General features: G+C 38.6%; 2 protein-coding genes across 5 annotated transcripts in view; both read left to right on the top strand.

The window, feature by feature from the left end:
* The first annotated feature begins 759 nt into the window (after positions 1 to 759).
* Positions 760 to 8,178, top strand: LOC111226588 (beta-1,3-galactosyltransferase 2-like). Of its 2 annotated transcripts, none has more exons than XM_022751819.1 (4): positions 760 to 825; positions 3,348 to 3,525; positions 5,132 to 5,362; positions 5,837 to 8,178. In XM_022751819.1, the coding sequence occupies exons 1-4, from the start codon at positions 821 to 823 to the stop codon at positions 6,434 to 6,436; spliced, it is 1,014 nt and encodes a 337-aa protein (XP_022607540.1). In that variant the 5' UTR covers positions 760 to 820; the 3' UTR covers positions 6,437 to 8,178. The 2 variants fall into 2 exon arrangements, with proteins under 2 accessions (XP_022607540.1, XP_022607539.1); XM_022751818.1 differs by lacking the exon at positions 760 to 825 and adding an exon at positions 1,276 to 1,359.
* A 4,628-nt stretch (positions 8,179 to 12,806) lies between these two features.
* The window catches only part of LOC111226586 (misshapen-like kinase 1), a 66,453-nt gene continuing 61,400 nt past the window's right edge, over positions 12,807 to 17,859 (top strand). For all 3 annotated transcript variants that reach the window (XM_022751817.1, XM_022751816.1, XM_022751815.1), the window contains exons 1-2: positions 12,807 to 12,947; positions 13,998 to 14,063. In XM_022751817.1, coding sequence (XP_022607538.1) covers positions 12,891 to 12,947; positions 13,998 to 14,063 — 123 coding nt within the window. In that variant the 5' untranslated portion in view covers positions 12,807 to 12,890. The remainder of the gene's footprint in view (positions 12,948 to 13,997; positions 14,064 to 17,859) is intronic.

Genomic DNA, 17,859 nt, shown 5'->3' with positions numbered 1-17,859 from the left:
AAACAAAACCCTTGATACATGGAGATAGTATGGGAGTTGAAAACTTAGAGGCAGATTTCATAACATGTAGCTTTAGTCAGTCACTCATGATCCACACTCAGTGTTAGCGAAGAACCTGTAGTTCATTGCATTTAAAATGAATTGTGGTGGAAATCTGTAAACTGTTTGGTGAGAAAGCTTCAAAGGAGAACGCCTTGTAAGGTTTTGATGTTTATTTGAATCACTCAAGCAAGTGTAAAACAGGCAAAGAACAAGCAAATGGAGTCAAACAAAGTCACAGCAATAGTTTGATCAAACGAGTCAGAGATGTCTCTGGCTCAGGCTGACTAGAACTGAACTGTTCATCACTTTTAAAGAAGCAAACAGTTGTTCTGGATAACTGAGATAAGGGTCTCTCCTAGTTCGTTTAACCCACCCTCTATAGGTACATTGCTCCCTCCGAGAGCGGGCCATGGAATGCAGTCAGAGATAACATTTGGGTGTAACTATAACTACTCTATTCTATATCTAACAATCAACGCTAGTAATAAATAATTTTTCCCCTACATGAATCAGTATATTTATCAGGTATTTTCCAAGGAAATGTATGCTGACCACATTTTCTTTTCAGTAATGCTGGAACACTTCTCAGAATATCCACATCATTCAGATGATGTCACAGATGCATATTTATATCTCAGCTGTGCAGATAAAAAGTGGGAGGAACACAGCAAGATACAAAAACTCCCTGCAGAAGTGCTTAACATGTAAACCACACCTGCATTCTAAACAGAAAACTGGAACATGTAATCAATCTCCAATTCATTAACTGGTATTTTCAATGCAGTAAGTAGAACATGGCTGACTGAATGCATTTATTCAAGTTTATGTTGTGTCTGTCAATGCAGGAAATGTTTCAAGTGTTCAAGGTAATAGTAGAAAGAGCAGTAGAGTGAAGAGTAAACGCAAATATTGAAATCTGCAAAAGGGAGAGAGTGAACAGGACAGGGTGTTGACAGAAAAGAGTGTTGGCATGAATGTGATGGTGTTGCAATAACAACAGGCAAATCAAACTGCATGTTAAGTCATGCTGATTCTGCCACCACTTCAGACAAAATCAGCTAAATCTTGTTGTAAATAATATCCAACACAGGCATTCACATGAATCACAGTACTGTGTGTCTGTCAGGAGGAGGCCTGGTGTGTGTTTCCCACACACAGCGTCACAAACCACAGTGCAGTCTGACAGTTAGATATCCCCATAAACATCCTCATTATTTGCCGCTGTCTGTCTGTTAGCGTGCTGCTAGCTGTTAGTTGTGAAATCAATCTCTTCTCAGCCACGTCTTTAAACATGCAGGAGAAGCTTGTTTCTAAAGGGTACGTTTAGATTTTAATTCTGTTTCTTTAAAATGTGTTCATTTTAACATATGGTAAAACACAACAGTAAACACATGGTAAAGTGAAAGTCTCAATTTGGTTGTTAAACGTGAAAGCTGTTAGAACAGGTCCTGTCTGGTCTTATCAGATCAGTCAGACTAATTGCTGTGGAAACTGAGCTCCTAATACACATTAGAGCTAATGTCTTTATTCGTGTTCGAATGTATCATTTCTGAGTGCGTGGCTGTGATGTTTATTTGAGTGTTCAACCAGAGAAGCAAATAATATTTGGTAGCCTCTGTTTTTTCCTGGTCTCAACTGCAGAGAAAATTGCTACAGTAAAATCAGTACTACTAATAGCTATTTTTAACAGGTTTCCATACAGTACAATATCTGAACTTCTCAAAGTGAAACTGTGGAAACTAGAGTGTCTTTGTCTTTAATCTGATTATGTATCTGATTATATCTTTTTTTATATAATCATATTCTTTTTCTAAATTGATGTTTTTTTTCTTCAATTGGATCTGTACAATTCGATTTAGCATTTGGCACTCAGACATACTATCTCATGCATACATGCAAAAGAAATTACAAATAAATACAGCATATCTGAAAATCACCTAAGATTTCTTTTTTCACTGTGAGCCGAACCAATTGAGCAGCTTGTTTCATTTATTCTCTCTCTGACAAAATCTATGTCTCTACATGCCATTGTTAAAACATGCACAGACATAGCTTTGAAAGTCACATGGGAAATCTTCTTACAGCTTCACAAACCTCTAGAAAAATCTCTCCTCCAAACCCACCACTGTTTAACCATTATTTATTTCCCTGGAAAGTCCCCACTCCAAATGTAATGAAAATTGTATATAATTCATAGTTTTTATTCAATTATTTTCTGTTGTTTCATGTCTTTCCTTCCTTTTTTTCAGTTTCTTATGTCTTTATGTCTACATACAGTCCATCACTGACACAGTAGCGACAGAAAAGTATGAGTGCAGTTAAATCTTCTTCTAGTATACTTGAACTAAATGTATTGATATATTATATTTCTAATCAGAGACTTATTCCTCATCTGTGTTATTTATGTGTGAGAGTTAGTACTGTAAGTTTTAATATCTGTGGGTTTCAACATTGGGAACAGCTGTAGTATTTGGGAGGTCACAGTTGTCAGTTTTCAGGTGTTGACAGTGAGATCATGTTGTGATCAATGCTAAGACTTAAGAATGAGAAGTGAATCCTTGTTTGTTTGTATTTGTAAACCCGATTCTATTTTTAACCTTAAAGCAACTGTGTATGTTTACGGTGTTTGGTTAAAGCAGAACTAGAACCAGACCTTAAACAATACAACAAAAACATATTGTTTCTTCAGTTTAATGTTTAACCGTCACTGTGCAGAATGACTTATGGCCAGACTATGATACCAGAAGACTGTTTTCACATCCGTCTACTGAAGTGGAAAGTCGTAATAAGTAATAATTTGAGTCATAGCCCTTTTGTCATCACTGTTACTACTAATCACTAGGCAGTAATGACGTAAATAAATTAAAATAGGGAAGTGTGTAGGAACGTTAAAACGTAGAGGTTTGGGCAAGATTTGTATAGTCTTACAAAAGTGCACTGATTTCTCATTCAGTCTGTCTATACAGTAGTTTAGGAGATTCCTGATTATGTTGACTGATTGCTTTATATGTACCATGAAGGCTACCTACAGAAGCTTGTAAAGCAATAGACTTCACATCAATGTGTACAGTGTGTTAACATACATCACACTTCTGATGGATGCAGACTTTAATGGAAACTCCTTTACTTGCTGTAAACAGTTATACATAAATCACTACTAATGAAGATTCCCTGCATTACTAGGCAAGGAAGAGGCATTATTAGCAAAGTGCTTCCTGATTCCAATCCCATAATGGATTGTAAAGTGCTTCTGCTGTGCAGTTAATGGGCATTAAAGATGTCCTTTTTCACTTTTGTCTTGGCAGTGAAAAGACTCTATGGACAAGAGCTAGGCCACGGTTATTGGTGCCGCCCTTAATGCTGGGAACAGTAATATGTATTTTCAACATGTCAAGCATCAAGGTATTATTGCCTTTGAACTTTTGGAAGACAACTTCAGTGTCGAGCCAATCTTACAACAATATGACTACTGAAATTGGCAGTGTAAGTATATCTACTGGCCTCTGTGTCCGTGTCTTGAAACAGATGCAGCTATCAAAATGACCGAGGCAAAGACAAATCCACACACGTAATGCATCAGCGCTGTGCTTACCTGTTAATCTGATAATAAGAACAGTCATACATTTCAGATGAATCATCAGAGTAAAGCAGAATTTGTACCTGCTGTAAGGGGCATGCTACTTCTACAGCAGTTACATGCATAGGCTCCAAGGGTACAGGGCTGTGGAAATTAAAAAGACTCTCAGTCTCAAATGGATTACACTGGGATCACTGTTCTGTACGAGTAGATGAATGTAAACACAGAGACCACATAATGAGACACAGCAAAACATTATACGTAATCTGGATGTAACTCGAGTTTTATAAATGTATGTGTTTAAACCATGGTCATAGGACCCCAAATGGGCCTCCTGTGAACCCCTTGCATCTTGTATAAATCAATATTAACATGCTGTTTCTCCTTCTTTTAATACATGATGCTGTTGTCACCAAAAAATGTTTCTAAGTTAGGAGATACCTCTTAATGTCTCTTTCCAGGACAGACTTTAACATTTAGTTGTTGAAATTCAGCTAAAATTGAGACTGAGTGAAATTTATGAATTAGAAAATTATACATAAGGCTAATAAGTTGCTTTTACTGTACTAAAGTGCCTGTACTTAAGTCCATTTTATTAAATGGTGTGTTCAAACAGTTGCATAGTGAATTGTAGGCGCTGCACAATTACAAACAAAGTTGCTGAAAATTCTCAAATGAGGCATGAAGAAATGATTAAAGCTAAAAATGCTTCTGCTGGAGTTGAAAATGTTATAACTTGACCAAAAAAAATGATATCCTGGGCAGTGTTGGACAAGTTACTTGAAAAATATAATGAATTAGCCTACACATTATATTTTAATCATTGAATAAGTAATTACAGTACTCTTTCATGAATTTCCCTCAGGGATAAATAAAGTATCTATCTATCTATCTATCTATCTATCTATCTATCTATCTATCTATCTATCTATCTATCTATCTATCTATCTATCTATCTATCTACTAATTACTCAGCAAGAGTAATAAATTACATACCTTGTTACTTAATTATCTCAGAATAGCTCCACTAAACAACTCCAAATTCTCTTAACTCAAGCCACTTATTCTGCATTTAACACAAATAAAATAAGACATTGTATCTAACAAGCAGCCAGTTTGGAGATATTAAATGACCAGCAACACCTAACTTATCGTTACCTACGCTAACATTTAGTTTAACATTAGAGCTAACTTAGAGCAGCTAATCTTCCTTTAGCTCTACCTACATTTAGATAGGTGTAAGTGCTATCCTCATAGTGAATGAGGTTCACACGTACCCCAAGTCTGAACAAAACCAGTTGTTCCCTAAACGTAGCCTTACTAGTTAATAATGCCAAGTAAGCAAGCTAAATATAGCAATTCAAAAATTCACTTTGTCTGAACACATCGTAATAGATCGCCACTTTTCACTGTGTAGCTAACATTAGAGTAGGCTATAGAAAAAAAAGGTAGTCTTAACCCAGCACTAATGAGGTGCAACACTCAAAAACACCAACCTCCTCTGCTTCACAGTACTTTGTGGCATACCCGCACAACTACACTTTCAGATTGGATGAACCAATCAGATGTCAGCAGGAAAGCCCATTCTTGGTTCTTATGATCCCAGTCGCAATTCACAACAGGGAGGCCCGTGACATAATTCGTAACACTTGGGCCAAAGAAACTACAGTGCTGGGCAAAGTTGTCAGTCACTTCTTCCTGCTGGGAGTGTCCAGTGAGGGAGATAAGCTCCTGGATGAGCAAGTGAGTATATTCATTTTTTAAATTACTGACTTCTTTTTCAGTATCCCTTTCTACTATCATTCAACAAACATGAGAGAAAAAAAATGTTCCAGGGGTTCATTGGGGGAAATCAAAATGCATTTCTGTTCTTCCTTTAGTTAAGTCTTACCACTGTCACCAAACCTGTTTGTAGCAGCAGCTGTTTTCAGTAAAAAAAAAAAAAAAGCTCTGATAAACACACAGTACACTACCTGCCCAGCACATACAGCAGACAAAGTTACTAGATGGTGAACACAGTCGAGCATGTATCAGTAATGAGCCAGATATTTCAGATATAGGAGAGTGGATTTGACTTACATTTGCCAGGTGGTCAGAAACCCGACTCAAAATGAACACTAATGTTGTTCCATATCTGCTGAATGTGGAAATAACCAAGTGGTTGCTAATTTGTTTCCACTAGAAACTAAACTAAGCCTCCTACCTGTCTTTCTTTAGGTGTTACAGGAAAGCCGGAGACATAAAGACATTCTCCAGAGTAGCTTTGTGGACAGCTACAATAACCTCACCATTAAAACCATGGTCATGTTTGAATGGCTCAGCTCTCATTGCCCCAACACCTCCTACGCCATGAAGGTCGACTCGGACATGTTCCTTAATGTCCAGAAGCTTGTTGACATGCTTTTGAAAGCCCCCCAACATCTCTACTTGACAGGACTGGTGGCAAGGTATGCTGCTGTTCTTCGAGACCAGACCTCAAAGTGGTTTCTGCCTGTTTCTGCCTTCCCCGAGCCAACCTACCCACCGTACGCCCTGGGACTGGGCTATGTGTTCTCACTGGATTTGCCCCAAAAGATACTGGAGGCATCTTTGCATGTTAAAGCTATTTACATTGAAGATGTCTATGTGGGACTGTGTTTGAGACATATTGGAATCGCACCAACAGATCCTCCTCACAGTGGCTTGTTTATGGCAATGATGCCTTTGTCGACAAGCAGCTGTTACTGGACCTCTGTCATTACAACAATTCTGGGGAGCTCTCAGCAGCTTCTGGACGTATGGCGAATGTATGAAACTCAAACACAAAGTGACTGTTAATCAATTCTGCCCGTGCCTTCTTTTAAACCGTTTAAAAGCTGCACCTTGTAAATGCATAACCCCTTTGCACAATACAGCAGTTACATCATAACCCTAAATTCATCTTAAGTTACTGTCGTCATGATATTTTTTCTCTGTGACGTATGGAATCAACTTTTGATACTAAGATAGAGGTTGTGAGACAGATATGCATTTTGACGGTAAGGAAAATGTGTCATATTTTAGTTGATTGCAAAGATTGCACAAATGGTTGTAAATATATTGATGTAATTAAAATATTTTAGGATGATATTTACAGTTGCTCTTGAGCTTACATGCCCAGGACACAAAGTGTGACTCTCACTAAAAGAAGTTACTGTATATTAACCTGCACAAACACAAAGAAGTAGCAGGCTGAATAGTTACCACACTGTAGAACAATGGAGCTGTCTGCATTCAAAGCCCCTACCAGTATAACATTTTAATTCCGTCTTCAAAGTAACTTTAATGGCATGAAGACAGTGGAAATTTGTTTTTACAGGGGTACAAAGAATAGTCATACACAAAGTGTGACTGTCCTTCACCACAGAAACCTAACTTAGAAAAGAAAGATGTTTATCTTACAAGCACACCTGCATACAACCACAAACTTTGCAGCTCTCACGGTATACTGCAAAGCAGTATCTGTAGTTACTGCAGACCTGCAACAACCTACATATCCACAACAGGAATTAAATATACTGCCAGGAGTAACAGATTCACAGTAGTCTGCAGCTATATGTATTTCTTTTATTAGAGTTGTAACCAAACTATTCACCAGCAAAATGATTTCTCCATACATTCAGTGGTGCCCTCAGCAGTAAACACAAAAAACATGCAAACCTCACTGAGCTTGATGTAGCAAGCAAATAATTTCTACATATGATGTTCAACTAACTGCTTCAGTTGGTTATCACAGTTTCATCTTAAGCTATTCATGTGAATAGGAAGTGAAGAGAGACTGCGTCACAGAAGCCTTTGACAGCACATGTACACATTAAGATAAGTTTTGGAACTGAAGAATATTAGACAAACGTCACATACTGTAGCTTTAACAAGCAGCATTAAATAATTTACTTTTAGTATGAGTTACTATTTAAGGAAGCTACAATCCTCGGTGAAGCTGATGAGGGCAAAATTCAAGCATAAGTACTTCCCCTCTTGTGCTTCTCTGCTCTTTGAATGATCCTTTTACCAATACATATATTTTTTCTTGTTGGAGATTATGTATTCTATCCGTTCATATGAAGTACAGTGAGTTGAATTGTATTGTGAAACGATAGCATGTTTAATCATATTGAAATCATTGCTTCAGTAGATTTCTACCTGTTATCTCTTCCTCACTCCTTTTTGATCTCTCAACTGATACACATGACATAAAATGATTTGCATTTTTTCTTTTCTTTTTCACACCCAAACATACACATCTTTAAAAACCACTTCCTGTCTGCCTCTGCCTTTATACGGAAGTGAAAGTAGCCCCGTCTAACACTTCTGGTGGGGGTTTCACCTCACATACAGAGCAATGTCACCCATGAGCTTGGTAATATGCAAACAAAAGCAACAGCGCTCTCATGTGGTAAGAGAGCAGAAAAAGGGAAAGGAGAGTAGTGTGGTAGGAAATGAGAGAAATAAAATAAAGTGCTAATTAAGTTTTGATAACTTTTCATACAGCAATTCCATTTATAATTCCTATGTGACTCTACATTACATCCCAACTTAAAATCCTGTCACATGTTTTTTTTTTTTTTTTTATATATATCAGGGCATCTGTATCTTTTAAAAGTTTGTGAGCCGGTGTCTGAGGCTCTTCCATGAGAAAAAGGCCGATAAGGAGACACTGAGGGAGACAGAGACAGATAAAAAGATGTGCTCAGCCAGCCTATTAGAATCACTACAGTATGCCTCTGCAGGATCTTTTTCTCTATGTGTTTGTGTGTATGTGTGCTTATTCTTATATTTTTATCCTCAGATGGATGAAAAAAATGTCCAATGTGAGGACATGCTGTTCTAGCAGCTAACTATATTGATGGGTCCCAGGCTAAACACTTGTTGTTCTTGAGTGACCTCAACCAACTCGATCACCAATACCTGCAGCAAGCTAAACTTTGACTTCTATACTGCTTCTGTCTCTAACCCCTCTGTAACCACTTTAATGTCAGGTGGGTTGGAGGGTCTGAGTTGGCTAAGTGTCTGACAATGGAGGACCAAATGGCAAATTTTGGGGATGGGGTAGCTGCACTCGAACTTGGTCTTTCTTTGGCCCAGTGTCAGCCCCCTGAATCTGACCAAGGAACTTGGCCTGATTGTGAAATGTCATGAATCACAAGTTCAGGAGAGGTCAAACAACTAGACCATGCTAGATATGGGCCGCTTAGTTTCAACATTTCCTGTTACTAATTTCTAAGATTGTCTTTTGAGAACTGCAGGCTGTGTGGAATTGAGAGAGGTCTTTTCCAGGATGACAACACCTGGGATAATAGAGTTAATCTTGGGGCACCAGATGGTTTGCTGACCATGAAGATGATATGACTCATAGGCTGTGGCAATTAAACACAGAGATTTTGGACTGATGTTTCTACCACCTTCAGAATATACATTTATTTCAGGGATGAATATGTCAATAGAAGCTGCTCTGGAGGCTCGTGGTGTCTCGAACACCTCAGTAAGCCTCTTTATATAGGTTTTTCCTTTAATTTGTCACCTGTCTGTAACCAGTTGACTAACTAGCATTTTTAACCATTGTTTTTAAACCATGTTCATTGTGACTGTGTCTTCTTTATATCTTGAATAAGAAATTTGTCATCATGTATAGGTTAGAATAAAAAGTTTAAATATTTGAGGCTTTGATGTGCCTGACAAAATAAGAAATCCCCTCCCTTCTCTTTGCTTCTGAGGAACTTACAGTGATACAACTCTTATCACTGTATACTGTGTGTGTATTCGTGTATGTATGTGTGTGCATGTATGCATGCAAGTGTCCTGAGGAAATGGTTGAAATAAGTGGAATATCAACTTCCTCTTGACACAGACACAGAATACCTCGTTACCTGATTGCATATACACAGAAACACATACACACACACACACACACACACACACACACACACACACACACACACAGAAAATGAAATGAGAGACAGACAAACGACATCCATCACTCTGGAATTTTCTTATTCAGTTGTTTCACAGAATGTTGTCTTGTTTAGGTTGGATACAAGTCCAGAAATGTGTGTGTTTGAGTGTATGTGTGTGTACGTGTGTGTGTGTGTGTGTGTGTGTGTGTGTGTGTGCAGGCAGCTGACCCTGGTGTGAACAGGGCCACTGTGTGAGACCACAGAGAGACCATTCTTTGCTGGGACAGAAACACACTCACACACACACACACACAAACACACACACACACACTGCACACTCGTAGCTATCCTCTCTCCCCCCTCTCTCACTCTTTAATTTGTCACAGTCACTCACACACACAAACACACACACAGAGGGTGCAAGAGAGTCACTTGCCATCTTTCTCTCATTCTCCTACACTCACACTCACACACAGGATTCTAGCATAGTCTTGCGTTCTCTGTTTCTGCCCAACACACACACACACACACATGCACACACATACACACACTGACTGTGTCCCACCACATAATGACCCTTATTCCACCATGATGACTGTGACTCAATGGCTCAGTCAGGGGACTGGAATGTGAAGCTCCATCTCTCCAATACATTTTGCACTTAAAAACATAATTACATGGGTAAAGCAAATAAATACTGCAGCATAAATAACTGAGAGGGAACATACTTAATGGGAGCTATTTGTAAGTTTTGCTATTGCTACATAGCCAAGATTAGCATTAACAGCTGTTGACTTACCAGTCTATAAGAAACTGGACGAGTTCAGCATCAGACTTCATTCCTTTACTTACTTACGTTCCTTTACCAAGAGCTGTCTCCAGTGGTTGAAAGCAACCTTCTTGTTTTGCTTCTATTTCTATCACTTCTTTTCTGCTACTGAAGTTAGCATGCTAACCAGCTAGCTCTGGCCTGGTTGGACTGTCTCATCACATTCCGATACCGAGTCACTGCTGATAGCTGATAATTATTATTCTCTCATATCAAGTATCATGTCCTGTCAGTAGGCCTACAGTGCATAATTTACACAGATGCATGAAATAAGTGAGCCAGAATTTTTACTGCAACAATTAGCACACATCAGTTGGAGTTGGTAAAACATGAGAGCGTAATTGGGTTATGTTTATGAATACATTGTACTATCACAAATAAGCAGCTATAATCAATATTGTCTTAATATTGATTATAGCTGTGAATATAACAGGGGGTTGCTTGTGATGAAACTACAAAGAACTATGAAGCTACAGAGCTTTGAAGTGACTTTTGTGCTCAATGTTAATCTATCTGAGTGAAAACGTTACTGTTTTAGTTCAGTCTCACCACTCGCATAGCCTAATTTTTAGCTGCAGCAGGCAGCGCTGTTTTCAGAGACAAAGCTCTAAAAACCCATTGTACACTACCTGCACAGCAACAAACAGCAGAGAATGTTAACAAAAAGCTGGTGAACAGAGTGGAGCATTTAACAGTGTAAGAGCCAGATATTCAGGAGTTGGTACAAAGATCTCAAACAGATTCACCAAGTGGCCACAAACACCACACCAGATAAATTATTTTGTTGCTCTGTTATGGCTGCATGTGTAAATAAGCAATAAGTCGCTACCAAGTTGATGCTCTGTCAATGTTTTGTTCACAACTTGTTTCCGCTGCCCCCATGTGGCCAAAAATCCATCATGCAAAATTAGTGGCAGCTGTGAGACTCGTATGTAGCACATAAAGTTGCTCATACACACATTACACTGTTTGAGAATCTGTTTTGAACAGCAAAAAATGTTTATTTTGCGAATGCCTGTTGGCAGGCCCCATTTCCTTCGAAGTTTAAAGAGCCACTTTGTCGATGTTCACCGGGACATTACAGAAAGATGGGACAAAACAAGCATTGTTCATTAAAAATAGGCAGAAGAATTTTTTCATTTTTATTTTCTTTCATGTTCAATCAAAAATTTCAAATTCTCCTTCTCCAATCTGGAACTGGACACGTGCACAGTGCAGCATTCATTAGTGTTACTGAGGGCTTTCCCTGCTATCACGTGTGCTATCACAAGTGTCTGCTGTGGAATAGGTCTGTTGAAGCTAAGAAGTCTGCCTTTACTGGGTCAACCTCAGCCTTGATGGTTGCTTAGTTTTGTTATGTTAAAAAGGTTGAAGGATGAGGTAAAATAACAACAAATGGCTGACATCCTTAAGATGTCAACTGTTATGAAATAAATATGATGTGCCCCCTTAATGTGAAGGGGATACCAGAATAGAAATGAAACACCTGCAAATGCTCAGGAATGATTGAGGGTAAACTGTAAGAATGATTGTCAGGGCAACATGTTCAGTGTAGTCACACTGTCAGCGTTTGTGTGTGTGTTTACGTTCCTTTCAGTAGAGCTTACTGAATGTTTATCTTGTTATTAATTCACTTATCACTGATTTACAAAAGGCATTTACAAAGTAGACAGTGACTACTGAGTTTTTTTATTTTATTTTTTTATAGAATAACGTGAGGAGGACCTTTCACCACAAAAACACACGCGCGCGCACGACCACGGACACGAATACACGTGGAAAGATTGTTGTGTACTACACTTCATTATTCCTGCTAACTACGTTTGGACACCAACACTGTAGAAACAGGGGTTTAGTAAAATAAAAGTTCTTCGTCTCGTCGGTTCACTAGATGTCAAGTTTCTGAGAAATCACTTCTCAGCTGCAAAACCTAGGGGCAACAACTCAGTAAAGTTAGGTGAACCGTAGTTGCTGCACCCGGAAACAGGATGTTGGTAGTTTCATAATTAAAGCTGAGTTGTAAAATTGACTCGTGCCTGAAACAGTAAATAATAATAAAAGAAAGAATTAGGTCGTGAAAAGGCAATTAAAACTTACTAAATAATTGCATAACTTTCAATCAAGCCTGTCCACAGTGACCATTTACCAATGGGGACAGTGGTTTTAACTTTTGGACTCCACTGTATGTAGGGACTTACAATAGGTTTAGCGAAAGCTACAGAAGGTTCAACATGTTTTGATATGATGTATGTTTTTCTATTATATTGCTGATAGTCTCTGTATCATCTTGTATCACCAATAACAAAGAAACCCCCAAATCAATCCATTTTTAACAGGTGTGCCGAGGAAGACAATTATTTTGAAAGGCGTGTATGGAAGTCGTGTGTATGACGCTGGCTAGCTTGACGCTGCTAGCCAAACCTCAGAATGGACCCGACAAGAGGAAAAGCCGTTAGTTTGTAGAGAAGAAACTGTGACCGTCCATGTCTTGTCTACAAACATCAACACGCTGACAAAGTTATTGGCAGCAATGTCGAGAGAAAACACCACCCGAAGTTTGGACAGTATAGACCTCGCTGCTTTAAGAGTAAGGATAGAAATGTTGTCCTCCTTTTTAAAGAAGTGTTTGAGTAAACATTGTAGGATGTGGTGGGTGTTCCTTGAAACTTAACGGTAGTTTCAAGCAACAACTTAGTGGGCAGTCGGAGATTTAAAAAAAAAGATCTTGCCAAAAAGTCGGCTCTCACTTTAAGTACTGTTTAAGAAACCTTTATCGTGTGTTTAAGTGTTCCTGTGTAATGTATCGAGTAACATAATGTTTTCTGTCTGCACTGCGTCCTGTTTGTTGTAAGTTTACAAGTTACAGTGTTTACACACTGGATTTTCCTTTGCTGAAAAGTTGACATGCAACAAGTGATCGACAACAAGAAAACCCACTAACGTAAACTGTTTGACAGAAAAACCATAAAGAAAAGAAAACACTCTTGTCACACACTTGTGACATACAGTATTGTTGTTTTAACCAAATTCACATGGTTATAATACTGAAACGCTACTCTATATTGGTCCTATGCTGCAGTTTGGAATTTCCTTAATCTTTTTTCATTGGTCATTATACTACACTGTTTGTCTCTCAGTCCTGTAATATTGGTATCTTTGGAGATAATGACACTATATGTCTAGAAAAATGTAATGGCATTTTATGTATTTCAAGGTGATAATATTTCAGTAGTCAGTGAAGCCACGATCTATAAAATTACAAACTAAGGAAAATTTCAATGATTTTCAATCTGTATTTTCATTACTTGTAGCTCACAATGTTATCCGCATTTTCAGTACCACTTCCTCAGTCCACATCCCGGTATAACAATGCATTGTTCTCCATTTGCCCTCAGCACTGAGTATATAAAGCTACTTGTCATAGTTTTGCATGGCATGAACCTGTGACCTTGCTGAAATGCACGGTTTTCTACACTGTTTCTACTGTTATACTGTTTTTTCGTTTGTTGACTATATTAATTATACTCATCTTTGCTCTCTCTGTTTGACTCAGCTCACATACTTGATACTTGACATCACTCTAATCCCAGTTTTATTTTCTTTTTCTTGACAGTGTTAATGTTTTTTATTTCTCTAGGATCCTGCAGGTATCTTTGAGTTGGTGGAGGTGGTTGGCAATGGAACCTATGGTCAAGTGTACAAGGTAAGCACTCTTATGATGCTTTTCTGTCCCTCTTTTCCAATTTGGTTTGGTTTGTTGCATGCATGCATGAAAGAACTTGAACACTGCTGTAAACTGTGATACTGAAACGAAAAAATGATTTAATTGTGTTGTCATGTTTCCATCTAAACACTGTTTGCACACAAAAACGCTGGCAGTAAGTTGATCCACCAACAGCCCTGCCACACGGAGACATGGTATATTACAGAATCTGACACGTCATTTCTGGTAAAACTCGCTTCTGCTACTTCCAGTTACAAAAAAAATAGCTGAAATTCTCATTTGACTGAAATATCCTGTAGCATACACACACCAGCATCTGCAGCATCTTTAAAGGGCCCTGGGTGGGGCTCACTTCCTTATCGCAATATCTGTTTGTATATATGTATGAGTGGTTTGTGGTTACGAGAGGTGTTAAATTTTATTTAGGCCTGTGCAGATGGTTGTGTCCCATTATCGTATGCTTTTGCTAGGTCACCTATACCACATACTGTTTTACTTGGGGTTTATGGACTAGTTGAAGATTTGAACATTGAAAAAGGAGGTCTTCTTGGGCAAATGATGGTTGTGCAACAGAGGGTTCACACCCATTAGAATTTAAAACCTCATTACTGTTGCCTCAGTAAGATGTACTGCTAATGTGCTAATAACATGACTGCCCCTTAAAGAAAAGACAAATAAACATGTTTATACAGAAGGTGATACGAAATTGCCTAAATCCAAAATGAATTATGGAAGAGTATGGTTATTCTTCCTACAGGACAAGGCATGTGCAGTCACCCCTGCCTCTTAAAAATGACATTTCTACCCAACTAAACTGAAACAGCAGATATATCCTGCAGGAAACGTAATTGCGACCGGATTACGTTTTCTTTCACAATGAGGATTTGTTGTAAATTTATGTATTTGGCAAGTTGCAAATGATACTGAACATACAGTGCCATTCAAAAGTTTGCACACTTTCCCATTTTGCGTCCAAACATTTGACTGGTACTGTAACTGAAGTGAATGTAAAATGTTCACAGATGAGCTATTCGTTTTCCGCCAGAATGTCTGATCTTGCTGTACAATATCCAATTGCAGTGACAATGGCATGATTAAACAATTTTATGGTTATTTTTAAACCCTCACAGCACTTGGATAGAGTTAGGGAAAATTGTGGCCTGGTTTAGTACAGAAAACCCTAACCCTAACCCGTGACTTCAGGGAACTATTTACTTACATTTAACTAAAACCAATGTCTTTTCCTGCTTTTGTTGACTAAACATAACCACAGACGGGACTGTGGATGCGAACGGTCTCTGGTGTGACAGTAGTGCGCTCTCTACTGGGTTTGCTCAGTAGGAGCAATTTCAGGTTACTTGTAGTTATGTATTGTTTTGTGGCTAATCAGTGTTAATATCAAAATATCAATAATTTCAAGAAGCTAACTATAAAACAGCTTTGAAATGAGTTACTCAGGCTTGGTCTTGTTAAAAATGTGGTATATAGCTTTAAGATAAAGGTATGAATTAAGGTAGAGGTTAAAAGTTTAGGGTTAAAGAATGAATGAGGTTCATGGATAGTTCGCAGAAGTGTGTGTGTGTGTGTGTGTGTGAGACAGAAGGTGGGTGTGTGCCTCGATTGCCACTTGATTTCCTGAAAGAGGAAATGTTGCAAGAGATGCACTAAGACACTAAGTCCTGTGTTGCCCTTTACACTGGGTGCTTTTACACAGGGGTAGAAAGTCACACATTTCATCCTGTGACTCACATTCATTGATGTTTCAACAAGGGGAAACGTCCAAACATGGATGAATGGTGAGCAGTTTCATTCAGGGCAGGGATTTTAGGGTTTCTTATGTCATCAACCCACAAACAGAGGCAGCGGAGACATGAGAAGCTGATTTGATAGACCTGTTTTCTGAAGAAGCTTCCTCTGAGAGGATTCTTGTTTTGTGAAGAGTAAAACTTCAGTAATTATTTGAGATTCTTCTCACAATCCTTATTTCTGTTCAACAAAATACTTTTTTTCTGCCTCCATAAGAATTACTATAGGCAAAGCAATACTGATAGTTTGTAATGCTAACAGGTAATTCATTGGAAATTGATGAGGGCTGTGCAGATCTGTTGTACACTGTTGTGTACATTTAACAGACACTTTCTGAGTGTGTGTGTGTGTGTGTGTGTGTGTGTGTGTGTGTGTGTGTGTGTGTGTGTAAGTGGGGAAACCAGGGCAGGAACTGGGCCAATAGAACAATGACTTACACTGCACAAACACACACACACACACACACACACATACACAAACACACACAAACATACACATGGTCCCCAAAGAAAACACTTGGTTGTGGATTGATTTGAGTGCTGGAGATGCTGACAAAGCATCTGGGCTTTTCCTCTGTTTATTTATATGTGGGTTGCCTTTTCATTACATTGCAGTTTAAGTATTTAGTAATGGAAACCCAGCATGGATGCTCGGTCGGATCTCAATTCTAAGCTTAGACCTCTGCATTAACGTTATGTACATTAATGAAACAACAGAGGAAAGTTAGTTTTGAACCTTGCTGTAGTGTGTCATCATCACGACTTTTCTCAACAGAAAAGGTATTTTTTTATAAACAGATTTTTATACAATGTAAAAAAAGTCATCTATACTGTGCCTAGACAGAAAAAGACATCGCCTTGTGTAAAAAATCTGTCATGTGTTTGTATTGCAGAGTCACAACATTAACACACTGCATTTTTAGTATGCAGCCTTGGGCAGAGGAAGTCCCTCTTTTACGTTTGCAGAGATGCTGAGAGCACTGTTACCATGGTTTTTGTGCTAAAAGTAGCACATTTATGAAGACAGCTCTATGTGAAATGCACACAGTTACAACCAGTTTTGTTGTGTCTTACAGTGTGTTTGAGGAATTCATTTAAGAGGGCAACAGAAAGCAAATGGCAAAACAGAGAAATTGCAGGTTTTGTGAAAATCAGTTTTAGTAAGGTCTAATGTTAATCAGCAGGCTTGCAAGCAACAAGCAGAGGTATATAAGGTCAGTCAAGTCAGGAAAACAAATGAGTGGGACCAGGCACCACAAAAAAAACATATAACTTGAAAATCATAGACTTTGCTGGAACGCCATGGCATCTTTGCAACAAACGTATGTGAAGGTATTAAGAATTGCAGGCAGGTGATCCCTAGAGGAGGGAAACTAAGTGAGGACAGGGGGCAGTTTAGGCATGACAGGGTGTGGAAAATTCATGAACACACAGTGGGACTTTGAAAAAGAGGATGAAGAAGCGGAGGAGGGAAATGGAGAAGGAGTCACTATGACAATGTTTATGTGCAGACAGTAGTGTGCAGTTTGTTGCAGTCCCTACTGTAAGCCACAGTGATCCACTGTCTGTTGTGTGGTGAAATGGTTTGTAGTCCAACTTATATTGCTATTTAGTTCTGCTCCAAATTGAAGCCTTACAGCAGACATCAGGAGCTGATTGTAGTGATTGCTAAATTTTACTTTGACTCATGTTGCATTGTGTTGTGGGTAGTTTTTTGATCCACTAATTGCCGGTTAGTTTTTTGATATCATGTCAGTCATGTCAGTGGGCTCTGACGCTGGAGGAAAGTGAGCCCCATTAGCCTCGTTTTCATTTTAATCCAGTGGAACGGCCTCCTGGTCAGCAGACAGGATATTCTGACATGCTAAGACGGACCCAATTAGAGGAGATGGAGACTCAGATGGAGCAGAGAGAGCTGGAGAAAACAATTAGGCCTTTTCATTCAAATGGCCTCAGAGAGTGAAAAATCA

The sequence above is a fragment of the Seriola dumerili genome, unplaced genomic scaffold, assembly GCF_002260705.1.
Source record: "Seriola dumerili isolate Sdu_G_001 unplaced genomic scaffold, Sdu_1.0 BDQW01000161.1, whole genome shotgun sequence".
Classification (NCBI taxonomy): domain Eukaryota; kingdom Metazoa; phylum Chordata; class Actinopteri; order Carangiformes; family Carangidae; genus Seriola; species Seriola dumerili.
This window is presented reverse-complemented; position numbering and strand designations above follow the sequence as displayed.

What these genes read in the sequence shown, in the direction of transcription:
- LOC111226588 (XM_022751818.1), top strand. Translation starts at nt 1,334, where the DNA reads ATGCAGGAGAAGCTTGTTTCTAAAGG. An exon ending in GAGAAGCTTGTTTCTAAAGG is followed by an intron (nt 1,360 to 3,347) that starts GTACGTTTAGAT and finishes TTGTCTTGGCAG; the next exon opens with TGAAAAGACTCTATGGACAA. An exon ending in ATAAGCTCCTGGATGAGCAA is followed by an intron (nt 5,363 to 5,836) that starts GTGAGTATATTC and finishes GTCTTTCTTTAG; the next exon opens with GTGTTACAGGAAAGCCGGAG.